At 45.2% G+C, this 17,183-nt stretch overlaps 1 protein-coding gene across 2 annotated transcripts in view; it reads right to left on the bottom strand.

The window, feature by feature from the left end:
* Positions 1–17,183, bottom strand: part of LOC146869234 (nuclear factor 7, brain-like) — a 148,530-nt gene that overhangs the window by 70,142 nt on the left and 61,205 nt on the right. For both annotated transcript variants that reach the window (XM_085645269.1, XM_085645195.1), the window contains exon 6: positions 16,356–16,471. In XM_085645269.1, coding sequence (XP_085501395.1) covers positions 16,356–16,471 — 116 coding nt within the window. The remainder of the gene's footprint in view (positions 1–16,355; positions 16,472–17,183) is intronic.

Here is a 17,183-nt window from a genome sequence, read left to right as displayed (position 1 = left end):
TCCCTACTCTTTCCACAGAAGCTAGCCTCGCGCCGTTGGCGCTCCACCAACTCTCGTACCTCTGGAATTCCCTACTCTTTCCACAGAAGCTAGCCTCGCGCCGTTGGCGCTCCACCAACTCTCGTACCTCTGGAATTCCGTGTCTATGTCATTTCACAAGCGGCCCTATTGGATTGTGTGTTTTCGCTCTTCGACTCGTCAGACACGCCGCTTGGATTTTGCCTCGATTGCTTTACAGCTCTTTAGAGTCGGCGAATTCTTTTGGTAGTTGGGTGTGTATGTTTTTGACCCGTGGCTGCCCCTGTATTATTTCACACCCGAACTGTCAGCAAATCAGAGCTTGTATTGTTTCACACCTGAACTGTCAGCAAATCAGAGCTTGTGTTATTCCGCACCTGGACTGTCAGCCAATCAGAACGCGAGAACGCGTTTGTTCCTGGTTTTGAACTCTCTTTGTACTCCGTATTGGCTGCTCGTTATTTTTGCCTTTTAATTAAACGCGAGTTAGCGTTCCTAAGTTGTGGACACTGTTCCTATCGAGTTACCTGGCCCCCGTCTTCCCCTTGGCCAATAGTGGGAATAAAGCAAAGACGTGTTTTCACATGGACTTCAACTTAACTATAGAACGCCAAAACGCGTTCACTGTTGCTGCATTGGTCCGTGTTTTGTTTGCATACCGGTTGACAGGATATCAGTCGGTATTTTTTCATTTGAAGAGACTCCTGCATTCTTTGGCCTCTGTGGTAATACAAGTAAGTTTGGCACAGTACACAACCCAACAGGAAATATTATCAGTATAGTAATTGGGGGATATAGATTGTTCTTGTATCTGCTTGCTAATTCTCCCTCTTATGTCTTTTATCCTGCCTATAGATTCCTCGCCTATTCTCTAGGACCTACCGCTGTTGGCAGAGGAGAGACTATTCTAAGGGGTCTCGTTAGCCTCTCCATTTTTTGAGGGCACGTTTCCTACTTTAGTGTGCGTTGCTAGCGACACTGGGTGGAAGGTGTCTTTGAGAAAGGTTGAGGCATTGTGCATCGCTCTTGGGAAGGGTTTCTGCATGGGAAGCCAATCTACGCCCGACACTACCACTCACATACCAATTCACAGACCCATACCAGTACTCATGCACCCACTCACACACTCACTCATACAGTCACTCACACAACCATTCACTCACCCTTACAGCCACTCATACAACCAGTCACTCACCCGTACAGCCAGTCACATAGACACACACTCACCCACATACCTACTTATTTACCTACACAGTCACTCACACACCCACTCACTCACCCATACAGCCTGTCAACACAGCCACTCATCCACATAAGCACTCACACACCCACAGAACCACTTGCATACCCATTCATACATCCATACAAGCACTCGCACATCTGCTCACTCACCCGTACAGTCATTCACACTGACATTCTCTCACTACAGCCACCCAACATACCAACTCACTTACCCACCCACTCAGATCAGATCAGATCAGAACAAGCTTTATTCGATTTTATGCATGTAAAATCACAAAGGCAGACACAATAATTAAAAACACATCATCTTACAAAAAAGCTTATTTGTGAACGTACAGCACAGGCAATTAATATAAAAAACAAATCGCGATTAGATCAATGCCTCACGGAATTAAGTTCATCACAAAATATCAAAAACACATGTCCGAGTGAAGTTTAAATCGAAATGGTCGTTCTGATTCTCAGCGTACTTTTTAAAAAACAGGCAATTGCATTGGTAAACCATTCATTGTCTAAAAGTTGCAAAAATTAAAACGGCGGTCGGCATTGGGTCCACCCCCCTAATCTTAAAATTGGCTGAACTAACCTCCTTCTTTGCTTTTTATATAATTTGCAAAATAAAATCATGTGCATTGATGATTGCAGTGACTGATTATCACAGCATATCTCGTTGACCAATTGTTTATTTCGCGATAAAAATTCCCAAATCTAAATCGGGTCAAAGCATATCTATTATACCCACTTAGATTGTACTGTATGTACGGCTGTATAGTGTAGGCAGTTAACATCAATTGGTCCCGTTGTACTGTCGGTTTATTTGCTTTGAAAGTAAATCTGTTTGCCTCCGGGTGAGTCATACAAATTCTTTTGAACTCCTTCCTGGAGACAGAGTTTATGGATTCAGGGGAATTATAGTAATAAGGGTGCCCAAGGTCATGCATGAAGTTTTTACATATTTTAACCAGGCGATCTTAGTAGCCTGGTCCAACTTCATGCTGTCTTTAATAATATCACGGTTAAGACCAGTTCTGGTAGAAGTCCAGATCCTATGCCATAATAAAGCAGGCTGAGCTTTAATGACGTCAGCAATATATGGAACACCTAATTCACTATGGCAATTGTAAACAGAGGTGCTAGCTTGAACCACCAGGACTTTAAAAAGGCATTTTCAATTCTCTGAATAAGTTGGGAATCTTGGAACCCCCACACCCCACCCATAAGTAGCTATACTCACACATTTATCTTGATAGATCTGCAGGAGCAGGGCTGGTAGCCTTCTACCCATTTTTTTTGCAAGCAGCCACTCATGCACCCAGTCAATCGCTCATACAGCCATTCAGACACCCACTCACTAACCCATATAGTCACTCACTCACCCATACAGCCACTGACACACCCACTCACTCACCAATACATCCACTCACACAGCAACTCACATACCCAATTATACACCCATGCAGCCACTCACACACCCATACACACATGGATACATACAGTCACACAGCTACTCACATAATATATGTTAGAAGCAGTATCACTCAATAGTAGTTCACCTAGTATACTAATTTAACTTTTATAGTATGTTACTACATATGTTTAACAATCATAAACTCTTAGAAAACCAGTAAAATTCAGCAGTTATAGTTACCTCAGCTAACTGCAAGGTATGCCCCCACAGTGCAAAGCTTATGTTATGAGTGATGTAATATCTGTGGTCATAAGCTTTGCACTGCGGGGGCATAACCTGTAGTAAGCTGAGGTAACTATAACTGCTGAATTTTACTGGTTTTCTACGAGTGAAATCTTAGCCTAACTAGAACTTCCCTGTAACCTTTGTTTTTTTTCATTGACTATATATATGTATATTATATATATGAAACACTTACCTGTGAAATACCTACATTTTTGTTGTACAGGCATAGTCGTCGTAAAACTGCGTGGTAAAGATGCATGTGTTGTAAAGCCTGCATGGTAAAGGCATGCGCGGTTTAGACCGCGTTGTAAAGGCTGTTTCCCATATTAGATAATACTGATATTAGGGTGCTGACAGGATTTTGGAAAGTTTTTGGGGCGTAATACTAGCTTTGAACGTAACAAGCCAATGAAATAAGTGAGCCCGACCTCTTGTAACAGGGTTCGACCCCTGCCCCAGAGAATCTTTTTTTAAATGGGGCTATATATTGAATTTTGAAGCACAACTTTCAAATGAATATATTAAAAAAACAATGGCTCTGAAGGGCTACTCCTTAAATATTCAAGTCATTTCATAGTGGGCCAAACCAAAGAAACCTGTCAGTAGCTAGGAGTATACCCATTTGCTCAAAATGTGCCCCCATTACGTCAAAAATGACCTCTATTGTACCAGGGCCTGTATTTTGTCATGTGAGCCCATTTAGTACAAAACGTACATACAATATGCTGAAAGCAGAATTTTGCCACTAATACCCTCCATATTCTTATGTCAACAAATTACCTCAATATGTCAGGACCAGCATTTTGTCAGGGTTGCCACCTCTCTCATGGCAAGGTTGGCCTCCCTCATCAATCAATTAATCAATCAGGGAATTGAAGCGCGCTACTCACCTGTGAGGGTCTCAAGGCACTGGGTGGGTGGAGCGGGAGAGGGGTCCGCAGGTCTGTTTTGTTGAAGAGCCAGGTCTTGAGGGTTTTCCTGAAGGTGTTCAGGGAGGGGGCGCGTCTGATGTCTGCTGGTAGCTCGTTCCAGGTCCTGGCTGCAATGTGAGAGAAGGATCTTCCAACTGCTCTGGCTCTGTGAATGCGTGGGGTCTTGGCCAGTGCGAGGTTGGAAGATCAGAGGTTTCTTTTGGGTATGTGGAAGTTGATTCTGTCGTTGAGGTATTTGGGTATGTTGTTGTGTAGACATTTGTAGGCGTGAGTGAGGATCTTGAAGGTGACTCTTTTCTCCACTGGGAGCCAGTGGAGTCTTCGTAGGTGTTGGCTGATGTGTTCGTATCGGGGGATGCCGAGGACCAGTCATGACAATAATTACCTCCAATGTGCTAGTGCCATCATGTTGCCATGGGTGCCACCATGCCAAGAATTTCCTCAAGTATACCAGTTATAACATTTTTCCACATGTGCTCTATATACAAAGTTTCCTGTTGTATGCTAGTAGCAGTACTTTACCATTATGCCAAGAACTACCTTAGTACTAAATACCTCCTGTATGCCAGTACCAATATTTTACCATGCCAAAAATGACCTCCAGTCTTCCATTATTTTGTTACAGGTACCTGTCATGCCAGGATTGCCAGTGCTAGTATTTTGCCATGGGTAATTCCATAAGAAAAGATTTATCTTCACTGATGCCAAAGCAAATGGCAAATTCCCAAGTATAATACTACTGTCACACTCATGCTCACTTACACTCGCTCACACTCACTCAATTTTCAATAACTTGCACTCACTCATCCATTTTCACTTGCTCTTAACCTCGCTCTCTAATTCTCACACATTCTCATTCAAATTCACTCTAACTCAATCATACCTATTCATTCAAATTGATTCTTACAATCTCTAACCCTCCTTTGTACTTAATTCTCACTCACTCACTTGCAGTCACTCTGAACTCTCACACTGATTCATACTCACTTACTAAGACTCAATTCCACACATTATCACTTACTATCTGTCACTAACATACACATATACTTGCTTTCTCTCAAATAAACACAGTCACCCACAAGCAAGTATACACAACGTGCATTTAAACACATTTTCTACTTACATCTACTGTCAGGAAAGGTCCCATTCCAGCGATTTGCACTACATTTTTAATTACAGTCACAGTGAATACTATTCACTATTGTTGTACTAAAATTTTCAGAAAACAGGGAGAGTAAAGCCCCAACCGACGCCCCTAAAGACAAGCTGCCCTGTGTTCCAAACACTGATTTTGCCATCTCTGCGGCAAGGGGTCGCAAAGACAGTGCCAAGGGACAAGCCAGGGGTCACAGCTGCGAGCCCTAAATGGCGTCCATGCAGCCTCTTTGGAAAGCATTTCAATGTGTGTGCGAGCGCCAGGCGCAGCGCACTCCATCTCAGGTATTGCACTTTTTCAAAATGTAGAGGGCCGCCGATAGAGGTGGGCGAGCCAACACATGAACAGGGAGAGCCGAGCCAGAGCCGAGCCAAGGGTCTGCTGGGCTCCAAGCGCATCATGCAACAAACACCAAGACAAAAATATCACAGTCTCTTCAAACTTAAGAAAGGTACATTTCTTTAAGAAGTGGAAACGTTTTACCTTAGTATACCACATTATGTGAATACATTGAGAGATATTTATTAAAAGTGAAACATTCATGACGCCGACCCTGACGACTAGTGACTAAAACCCAGAGAGCTGGGCTTGTTTGCTTGTAACGGCTTACTGCGCCCCTTTAACTTTAAACCTTTTGGGGTTATCGGCTTTCGAAGCCCTGTAAACACGGCCTCATATGGAGGGAGCGCAATCAGTTTCGTTCTCGCTTGGGCTGAGTCCCGCCCACTCACCCCTCTGCCGGCTTGAACCGCAGCACCTGCAGAAGCGAGAGTGGGCGGGGGCGAACCGTGCACAGCAAGGAATGGAGGGCTGTGGTTCACCTGCGCGTGGGACCTGCAGCTGTACATCACTTGAGCGCACCAACGGGACCCGGGGGGACCGCGGCGCGAGCCGGGTGTCCCCCTGGGAAGGTTCGCGCGATGGTACAGACCACGCAGCGAATCACGTGTTAGGTAGGGGGCGGGGCTTAGGGTTTTCACCGTTGGGAAGGCGTTTAGGCGGGAAACGATCGCTGAGGCAGGGAGACGGTCGTTTTTTGTGCCGTTTTTTGCCTCATTATTTATTTAATTGGTTTTTAACTAAAGTAGCTGGTCATGGCTGACGACCCAGCTGTTCAGAATGCGCTCCGTGTTCTGTATGAGGCAGGCCGGGTTGACTTACTGGCCCCTGGTGTTCCTGACTTAATGTCTTCAGCTGTGAGGCGCCCGAAGAGATTGGCGGCGAAAGGTGTGAGCGACGCAGTGGCAGCTTGTCTTCCTGCCAAAGGACGTGTGCAGGAGATGGCCACCAGAGGTGAACTCGCCCCTTTTTCAGCTAAGGATCCACGCGGCAGGCCTGCTCGTTTGAGCTCCCATTCCCGGCTCCTGACAGCGCGCTGCGCCTCTGCACCAACAGTCACGGTGAGGGAGTCTGGGGAGGTCTCTGTGACTCGGGTGGGACGAGCCCGTCGTCGAGTCAGCGCCAGGGGAGGCGCGGTTTCTAGAAGCCTGCCTGCATCATCACGTAGAGGTACAGGTGGGAAGGGGAGGGGAATGTCTAGTGAGGGTGCTGACATTATGTTTATTGAGTCCCCTTCTCCTGCAAAACGGGCGTCTTTGAAGGGCGCAGAGTATTTTTTGAACAGACCCGGTTACTTTTCTGGGCATAATATTGACATTGCTCCTCCTGTTTTGTCATTGGGACGCTCTGCAGCTTTGGTGGACTATCCCAGCGATAGTGGTGGGGAGGAGGAGGTTTGTCTAGACAGGTCATCTTTTTCTATCCCTTCTGAGGCTTGTGGGGGACGCCTAGAGAAGGGAAACTATTGCGGTAAGCGTTTTTCAGTTTCTGGGGTGTCCCCTTTACCTAGGGGCCCCCCTGGGTCCAAAGGTGTGTATGCTCTCACATCAGCAGTCGGCTTGGAGCAAGTTACTCCTTCTTGTCTCCATTTGGGTGAAGATGTGTCAGAGAATGTGGCTACGGTGATACAGAGGTCATCGGAAGATGCTGGGCCTTTACAGGAAGATACTGTTATTAATTCTTCAGACATTGTATCCATTTTCCCGGCTCCTCGCCCCCCTCCTTGTCACCCGCAGGTGGATTTTGATTCTCCTTTTGGTCCTCAACGTGGTCAATGGATTTGGGTTGAGCATGCTGTTCCTGACTCTTCGGAGGCTGATGCTTATAATCATGTCTCTGGTCATGGTAAGTTATCGCATTCTGGCACGAGCGGCGAGGAGGCGGTAGGTTATTCAGTCCAGCAGACAGCTCAAGTTTTTCCTCGAAAAGCAATTCAGAAACAGGTTTCGCCTTTTGGTAACGTGCCATTTTCGTCAAGCGGATCAGGTGCGGATCTTAATATAGCGGCCGGGCTCTCTATTCGGAGGCCTGTGACCAATTGGGAGTTTTACGATGGTGGGGTGGGAGATGGCGAAATGCCAAGTACAAGCAAGGATGTTTGTGAAGCTCCAGAGGTGCAGGGTATTCAAGGTCTGGGTTATTTTGATGGTACTGAAGATGTTTTTTCAGAAAAGGATCGTGGGGGTAATGATTGTTGTTCCGAACATGTTCCTTTCGTGCCTTCAACGGGTGCGGGGGCAACCAATTCTGCTAGTGTCTTACAGAAGTCAAGTGCGGATTTCACGGCGGACCAAGAGCGGCATCGCGATTGTCAGCGTCGTGATGATCCTCGGGAATTTCAGAAGCGTGCTGCACAACTAACGTCAGGTAAGCCTCATTGGTGGGCTGCTTGGTCTCAACCTTGGGTAGGCAAAATTTTGCCAGGCTCAGTGGGGGTGGACGAGTTAAATACATCTAAGGTGTTGGGGGTTGGTTTTGGTGGGGATACAAGGGACAAGGCTTTTCGAACATCTATTTCAGGTAATGCGGGTGGATCCAGCAAAAGGTCTTCGTTGGGTAGTGGGGTTGCTGAGGTTGGTCCTGCTGGTTCAAGTCAGGTGAAGGCTACTGCTGGGACTCGGCAGAAGCTTCCTTATATGGGTCTTGCCATGCCATTAGGCATACATCTGTCAGTTAACACCAAGAATAAGATTTGGCTTCATGAATTTGTCGATATTTTTAAACTCCTTCATAGGGATATTCAAGCCAGAGAGGGGTCCAAGGAGGAGGAGTGGGAACTTTCTAGGCGGCCCAGGGTCCCAAAGTCTATAGAAAATTGGACTGCAGCTTTTTTGATATATGCTAGCGTATATTGTGAGAGGTATCCGGACAGGGCTATTTCATTGTTTAAATACATGGACACCATTCGTAAGGCACATTTGCAGTTTGGGGGCTATGCATGGCTTAATTATGATGAAGAATTTAGAGCGAGGATCAGTATGTTTAAAGATAAACCGTGGGGTGAAGTAGATCAAGAGCTTTGGCTGCAGTGGATGTCCTCTGCTCAGCCGGTTGCGTCAACGCACACTGCAAGTGGGCTGCCGATTATATATCGGCCCTTTCTGCCTCGCCCCGCTCCAGTCGGGGCGGGGGTTACAGGAAGGGGTCAATTGCCGATGCCAGGGGCCTGCTGGAATTTTAACCGGGGCTCATGCACTAGGCAATTCTGTAGGTTCAAACACGAGTGCTCCCAATGTGGCGGTAGACATGCCATCACCCAATGCTTCGCTAAACAGCCTCCAGGGGGTTCAGGGAGTTTTCCAAGGGGTGGAGGGGGATTCCCTCAACTTATGTCAAAGGGCTCATACCCCAATTAATCTGATGCGTTTGCTGCCTTGGTTGGAAGCTTATCCTGATTATGAAGCTGCGTCCAAACTGTTTTGGGGTTTTAAAGAAGGTTTTCGCATTGGCTACCAAGGGCCTCGTGATCACCGTTGGGCTGACAATCTAAAATCTGCTAAGGAACTGCCTCAAGTGGTGCAACGGAAATTGGAGGCTGAAATTAAAGCTGGTCGTGTAGCTGGGCCTTTTATTCAATGCCCCTTGGAGAATTTGATAATATCTCCGTTGGGGGTAGTCCCTAAAAAACGGGTTGGTGAGTTCAGAATGATTTTACACCTGTCATGGCCGGAAGGCCAATCTATTAACGATTTCATTTCCCCTGAGGATTCCAATGTCTCTTATGCGTCCGTGGATGACGCTTTGAGATTGGTACGGGAGGTAGGGGTTGGTGCAGAATTAGCAAAATGTGATATTCAATCGGCCTTCCGTTTACTTCCTATCCATCCATCGGATTTTGAATTGCTAGGTATGTTTTTTAATGGAGCTTTTTACGTTGACAAAGTACTTCCTATGGGGTGCTCAGTGTCTTGTGCCTTGTTTGAAACGTTTAGCACGTTCCTACAATGGTGTTTTTCGGTGAGGAGTGGCCACACACATGTCTGTCATTACTTGGACGATTTTATGTTCATTGGCGATGCACAACTAAAACAATGCCTTAAAGGTCTCGAATTCTTTCAGGACTTGGCTGAGGAGTTTGGTGTTCCGCTGGCTCCTGAAAAAACGGAAGGTCCTTGCACTAAGCTCGTATTTTTGGGCATAGAGATAGACACAGTAGCTATGATGGCTAGTTTGCCAACTGCAAAGGTAGAAGAGATCAGGTCTTTTCTTTTGGAGGTGCTGGGTAAGGATAAGATTGAGCTTCGGCAAGTCCAACGGCTGTTGGGCTATTTGAATTTTGCTTGTCGAGTTGTTAGGGCAGGCAGGACTTTTTGCAGAAGGTTGGGTTTTGCGATGTCCGGAGCCTACCTTCCTCACCACAGAATTCGTCTTACCAAAGCCATCAAGGAAGATCTTCGGGTGTGGTTAACCTTTTTGTCAGATTTCAATGGAGTTTCTTTATATTTTCTTGGCGACAATACTATTTGGCAGATACAGATTTTTTCGGATGCCTCTGGAGCACACGGTTTTGGTCTTTTTTGGGAGGGTCGTTGGTGTGCGGAGGCATGGCCACGCCATTGGTATTCACAAGGGCGCAGTATTGCTTTCCTTGAGTTGTTTCCATTAATTGTGGCCCTGATGGTTTGGGGTGTGGAATTCAGTAACAGATGTGTAATGTTCCACATTGATAACATGGCTGTGGTTCAGCTCATAAATAATCAGAAGGCCAAAGATCTAAGGGTGTTGAGGCTTTTGCGTTTTTTCATGTTGCTCAGCTTAAAATGCAATATTGTTTTTCGTGCAAAGCACATTCCAGGTGTCAATAATTCAATTGCAGACGCCTTGTCTCGTTCTAATTGGCAGAAATTCCGCAACTTGGCGCCTGGTGCAGACACCTACAAAACTCCAATCCCGCAAGACATCTGGGTGCTGGGGGAATGAGAATCATCGATTTGGTCGAGAAATCGATAGCCCCTGCTACTAGACGCACTTATCTGCAGGCTTGGTCTGAATTTTTAACTTTTATGAGATCACACTGTTTTGAAGGTCCTTTATTGGATTCCAAGTTTTGTATGTTACAGTTTGTTTTATCTTTAGTCAATAAAGGTTTATCACACACAACCATTTCTGGCAAATTGGCTGGGATTTCTTTTTATGGTCAGCTATGGTGGGGTCAAGATTTAGTTGGGGATGTTGTGTTGCGGCGGATGCTCAAAGGTTTGAGCAGGGAGCGGACACAGTCCGGGCCTTTACGAGAACCTATTACTTTTGGATTGTTACAGCAGTTACTAGTTCAATTGCCTTTTTGTTGTTATGACCATTGGGAAGTGTCGCGCTTTCGTCTATGTATGATTTGGCTGTTTTTTGGTGCCTTTCGGGTTTCAGAATTATTGGGGCTGCGAGGACAAATGGGGATTCGGTCCAGTGAAATTGATTTTCAACGTGGGGTGTCAATCAAGTTATTTTTGAAAAAGTCTAAAACTGACCAGTTGGGTAAAGGTGTTTGGGTTAAGTTGAGTGGGAGTGGGGTTCAAGGATGTTGTCCGATTGGGGAATGGGATTCATTTGTAGGTTCCCCTGAGTTCATACATGGGCCCATATTTTTGCATCAAGATGGGTCAAAAATTACTGATGCTCATTTATTGGCTGTTTTACGCAAATCCTTGAAGAAGATTGGGAGGGACCCCTTACTTTTTGGGACTCACTCATTTAGGATCGGGGCAGCTACGGAAGCGGCTAAATTGGGATGGGACTGGGAGGACATTAAGAGGATTGGTAGGTGGAAGTCTGCATGTTGTTCTCGTTATGTCAGACTATGATGGCTTATCCGTTTGCTTTGATACAGGCTAATTTTTACTTTTCTACCTAGGTCGTGCCATCAATTCTTTTTCCTCAAAAATGCGTACTTGGATCATAGGTCATTCCTTCGTCAAGTGGTCTGCTGTTTTTGCAGAACGTCAGATCTACGGCAGGTCGCTCGGACTTCCTAGCAAAGGCCACGAAGTTCTATGGAAGGGTAACGGTGGGATGAGGTGGAGCAAGTTGTTTTCTACGCTATCTGAATTATCAACTGATAGAGGTTTTCCAGATTTGTTAATCATACATTTAGGTGAGAATGATCTTGTACCTTTATCTGGTTTATCGCTCTTGAAACAAATGCAATTGGATCTAGCAGTCATCAAGAACAATTGGGTGGGTACGTCTCTGGTGTGGACCGAATTTATTTATAGACATCAGTGGAGGGGGGCCCGCAATCATTCAGCCATGGAAAAAGCTCGCAAAAAATTAAACCGTGCGATGAAGATTTTTTGCAATGCAATGGGTATTCAGGTGTTGTCTCATGATAACATTACCAGTGTCGAGTATCATCTTTTTCAGGAGGATGGGGTTCATTTATCCCAGTTAGGTCAAGCCTACTATATGATGGAATTACGGGACTTGCTGGTGGGTTTTTGGAATGAGAATCTTTGGTGTGATCATCTTTTAAAGTAGAGTATGTTGTTTTTTTTTTTTTGTTTTGTGCATATTTGTTTTTGGGGGTGGGCCAGGAAAACTCTTTGGGTTTTCCTGGGTGGCGGTTTTTTGAGGGTTTGGATAGTCTGGAGCGGGCTTATCCTTCCCTCTGGGGCGGGGGGAGGGTGGAGGAAAAGCTGGACAGGTAAACCAAAATGGTCAAAAAGGAAATGATGCCATTGGGGCAGTACATGGGGTAATTTATGGTAAATTTTGGTTGGGGTATTTTTGGAATTGTTTGTGGCAAAAATGTTTGGGAAGCAATTTGATAATATTTACATTGTATCAATAAGTGGTTCTTAGTTACCTGTCCTAATAAAGTGACCTTTTTTGCTAAGTCAAAATTTGGTGTGGTCTGTCTTATTGCGCGATGGGACCCGGGGGGACCGCGGCGCGAGCCGGGTGTCCCCCTGGGAAGGTTCGCGCGATGGTACAGACCACGCAGCGAATCACGTGTTAGGTAGGGGGCGGGGCTTAGGGTTTTCACCGTTGGGAAGGCGTTTAGGCGGGAAACGATCGCTGAGGCAGGGAGACGGTCGTTTTTTGTGACCCTCCCTCCCACCCTCTTTTTTCTGTATAAAAAAAAAAAAAAAATGTAATAAAAAAAAAAATAAAATAAAAAAATAAAAAATATATATATATATAAAAAAAAAAAAAATAAAAAAAAATATATATATATATATATATATATAATATATATTGATGAATTTTTTGATCTTAAGTCACGTTTAGGACAGGTGACATTTTGTTTCTGTTCATGTGTTTTTCTTTCATGCGGTTTTTTGAGGGTTTGGATAGTCTGGAGCGGGCTTATCCTTCCCTCTGGGGCGGGGGGAGGGTGGAGGAAAAGCTGGACAGGTAAACCAAAATGGTCAAAAAGGAAATGATGCCATTGGGGCAGTACATGGGGTAATTTATGGTAAATTTTGGTTGGGGTATTTTTGGAATTGTTTGTGGCAAAAATGTTTGGGAAGCAATTTGATAATATTTACATTGTATCAATAAGTGGTTCTTAGTTACCTGTCCTAATAAAGTGACCTTTTTTGCTAAGTCAAAATTTGGTGTGGTCTGTCTTATTGCGCGATCAATCACAGGCCCTGCACTGCACGTGCACACACGCACGCGTGCAAGCACAGGCGCGCGCTATCGAACACGGCTGAGATGGGCGCAAGAAGAGTGGCAAGGCTGCACAACCGAACACGCTCACAACGTGCACACAAACCTGCTGATTGCTTGCACAAACGACACACAAGAAATACTGGGGCATATTTTCAAGACAGGCGATAATATTATCGCCGTTTTAGCGGCAGTTTTCTGCCGCTAAAGCGGCGATTATTTTATCGCCTGTCTTGATAATATGCCCCACAGGCCACAGCTCGGCTGCAGACCGCTTCCAAATAAAACATGTATGTGGTTTAATGTTCTCACACACCTCCTACGCCAACACAAACACCATTTACCCCTAAGAGATACATATTAACATTTTAAAACACAAACAGGCTGCTTCACTCAAAAGCCCAGGAAAAGCTGACTGGGCTCACAAAGGGGCATATCAACAAGGGCTGGCGATATAATTATCACCCCTTTAGTGTCCGTTTTTGGGCGAAAAGCGGCGATAATTATATTGCATTATTTACAAGGACACTCTATCACGTGTTTCCTTGATTCAGCTCCTGTTCAGTTCACGCCTTGCTTTGCATCTCTAATGAGATGCAAAGTAGGCGTTCCCTGCAAAAACGAAGGGAAAATGATCTCTAACTGCCCTACTCCGTATTTACAATACGGCCCAGGACGCCCATAGCGATGTACAAAACAGCGCTAACCGCTGTTATCGCCGGTATTTTAAGTCTGCTATTTTTCATGACTGCCCTATCTATGGCATGGGAGGTGGATTCAGTGGCTGAATCCAGATCTCCCTATCATCAAGGTTTCTTCTATCTCTGTGGGAATATCGCTGGTTTAACAGCGATATTCCCGCATAACGCCGCTTTTGATGTAAAATTTATCGCCCTGGAGTAACCGGGCGATAAATTACAGCAATAGGCGGCGATAAATATAAAAGCGCTAAGCGCACTTTGCGATATTTATCGCCGTCTGTTGCTGATATGCCCCATCGCTGGGTTAACAGCGATATTCCTACATAGCGCCGCTTTTGATGTAAAATTTATCGCCCTAGAGTAACGCGTTGTTAATAACGCATTATCCGGGTGATAAATTACAGCGATAGGCGGCGATAAATATAAAAGCGCTAAGCGCACTTTGCGATATTTATCGCCGTCTGTTGCTGATATGCCACTAAGACAGTCTACTTAAATGGAAAATGCACACAAGAGGCACCAGGTTAATGCGGCTCACCTGTCTTTCTTATGCGCTTCAACGTAATGCAGTGGGGTATGAAGCGCTAGATAAATACCACAATACATGCACTGTTTGTATACATGGAGTGGGGAATGTTGGTGCGCTATTTTGAGGCAGCGAACCTGTAACCAAGCGGAAATTCCACACTCCACTTCAGAGCCGGACTGGGAACTCAAAGCATAAGTGGCAATTTTGTCTGAGCAATCCCCCTCCTCCCCCGCCCTCCAGAAGGGGGTGCTGCTCGTGTTAAGCAATGCTGCTTTTTACTGGGGGACGATACTGCAGCACGGCTGAAGAAACCAGCCCCCACCACTTGACACCCGGCCCACCCTTCCGACCTCCCGGGGAAACGCCTGATCATCGCTACTGCCCGCCACGCCTGATCGTCGATGAGCTGGAGCACAATTTGCGTCCAAATTTTGATTCCCAGTCATGACGGGACACCCTCTCACCACCACAGTCTCACTCTCACACTCCTCACTACCCACCACATCGCAATGTCCCACATCACTCTGGATAATAAAACTCTTTCACCACTATTTTAATCAAAGAAGAAAATGTGGATCCAAAAAAAGGTAAGGTTCTACAAGTGACCAAACTCCACACAAATGTGTAGAAGAATTTACACGGTGCACCTCAGTAGGGTACGGGTTAGAAGTGGTGGAAAATATCACATACCGGGGTGCGTCATTGACAACATGCAAAATGTATGCAATTTCATTATTTGGAGAAGTGGCCGCAAATCACCTACAAGGGGCATATTATCAAGGACGGCATAAAAAATTATCGCCAGTTTAGCGGCAGAAAACTGCCGCTAAAGCGGCGATAATGGGCTTGATAATATGCCGCAGAGAATTCCAATAGAAGCCCATGTTCTGGTGTCAACATGGGCTTCTATGGGAATTCTCTAGGGCATATTATCAAGCCCATTATCGCCGCTTTAGCGGCAGTTTTCTGCCGCTAAACCGGCAATAATTTTTTACGCCGTCCTTGGTAATATGCCCCTTGGTGTAGTGTGATTACGTGAAATTTCAGTTATACGAGATTATGAGGAATTGCCCAAGGTCCAGGGGGTTTCCTGGCATTTGAAAGGTTCCATGTCTGCTCTGCTAATTGAAAGGGCCCTTTTCAGCCCTGGTATTTGAAAGGACCCCTCTCTGTCCTGGCATTTGAGAGGTCTCCTGTTTGCCCTGGCATTTGAAATATACCCTGTGTGCCCAGGTATCTAAAAGAACCCCAATCTGGCCTGGCATTTCAAGGGTCCAGTGTCTGCCCTGACATTTGGATGGTCTCCTGTCTGCCCTGGTATTTAAAAGAGCCCCTATCTGCTCTGATATTTAAAAGGTCCCTTGTTTGTTGTGGCATTTAAGAGTCCCCCTGTCTTCCCTAGTATTTGAAAGAGCTCCTATATGCCCTGGTATTTAAAAGGTCCCTTGTTTGCTGTGGCATTTAAAAGCCCTCCTGTCTGCCCTGGTATTTAAAAGGTCCCTTGTTTGCTGAGGTATTTAAAAGACCCCCGTCTGCCCTAGTATTTGAAAGAGCCCCTATCTGCCCTGGTATTTAAAAGGCCCCCTATCTGCCCTAGTATTTGAAAGAGCCCCTATCTGCCCTGGTATTTAAACGCCCCCCTGTCTGCCCTAGTATTTGAAAGAGCCCTTACCTGTTCTGTATTTGAAATGTCCCCAGGGTGCCATGGCAAGACAGGGGCCCTTGAAAATGCACTCTCAAATGCCAGGGCAGACAGAGGACCTTTTGTTTAACTGGGCCAAAAGGGGATTCTTCAAATACCAGCTCCATGATCATTAAAGAGAAGCACAATCAGAAGCCTCTCTTGCTGGTGATTGGTGGTGATGAAGAATGGGGTGGATGTTTATTTTCACTTGGCTCTTTATTCAGTAAGTGGCTCTTATGCTGCTTACATTTGATCTCATCTAGCGCCATAACACCTTAGTCGCTAATAGCACATTCGATAAATTCTCTCAATAAATTCATTTAAAGCTCTCTTGGAATATATACGCATTGGCTTTGAGCTCCATCACCGTCTCGGCTGTCCTCATCTTGACACCACCGCCTCTCTCTGGTCTCAAACTGTGTTCTGCAGGGGCTTGAGGGGGATTCTACTCACCAGGGTCGATGAGGGCCCACATCTTCTTCCAGGCCATGTACTGCAGAGGGCCACGGTAGTTCCCCACATCGAGCGACTGAGACAACACGCCACACTCCTGGAGCCCCTTGGTCCACCTGGAGTGAGACACATCACCGTTAAAGAGAATGACCACAGTTCAAGATAAAGAAACTCCTACCTTGACTAGTGACAGGATGGGGCGAAAGGAGATTTGTGGAAATAGAATTTGAGGTTTATTTTATATCCACCAAGTGCATCCGGCCCGCCTTGAGTACTATCTATTACCGACTAGAAAATCCCAAAGTATTTCCGGTCTAGCAGTTGCTTTCAGAGCAATATGGCTCCCCGAGATCCTTTTTGAACTAACTTTTGTTCTTAGAGGTAAATTATCATTATTTTCTATTAACTTAAACTCATGGGCTTAGATTTACATTTGAAATGTTGTAATTCTAAATTTGAATTTATTCACTTCTTTAAGATTTTGTAATCAATTATGATTTTGAATGAAGTTGCATTTCTTTGTTCTGGAATATATTGTTGAATTTGATGCAATGTGCTATTTTATTTAGGTATGGTTAGATATATGAACAGACATTTGAATTCAATTACGTTTTCTCCAATCTATGAACTCTATGAATATATATCTTAAAAAAGAAATCTGAGGCACCTGAGGTCAAACTTGAATCGGCCTTTATTTGTTGTAGGTTGGTATATGATATTAATTTGAACAGTTTTCTGGTGCAAACATTCACAAGTCTTGCTGTCCAAACATATTTCTGAATGTTATTTAATAGCCTTTCCATACCGTTGCAAGTCTGTCACCACCTA

This window comes from Triturus cristatus, chromosome 1_1, assembly GCF_964204655.1.
Source record: "Triturus cristatus chromosome 1_1, aTriCri1.1, whole genome shotgun sequence".
In the NCBI taxonomy this organism is placed as follows: Eukaryota; Metazoa; Chordata; class Amphibia; order Caudata; family Salamandridae; genus Triturus; species Triturus cristatus.
Note: the sequence above shows the minus strand (reverse complement) of the source record. Positions and strands in the feature narration are given on the sequence as shown.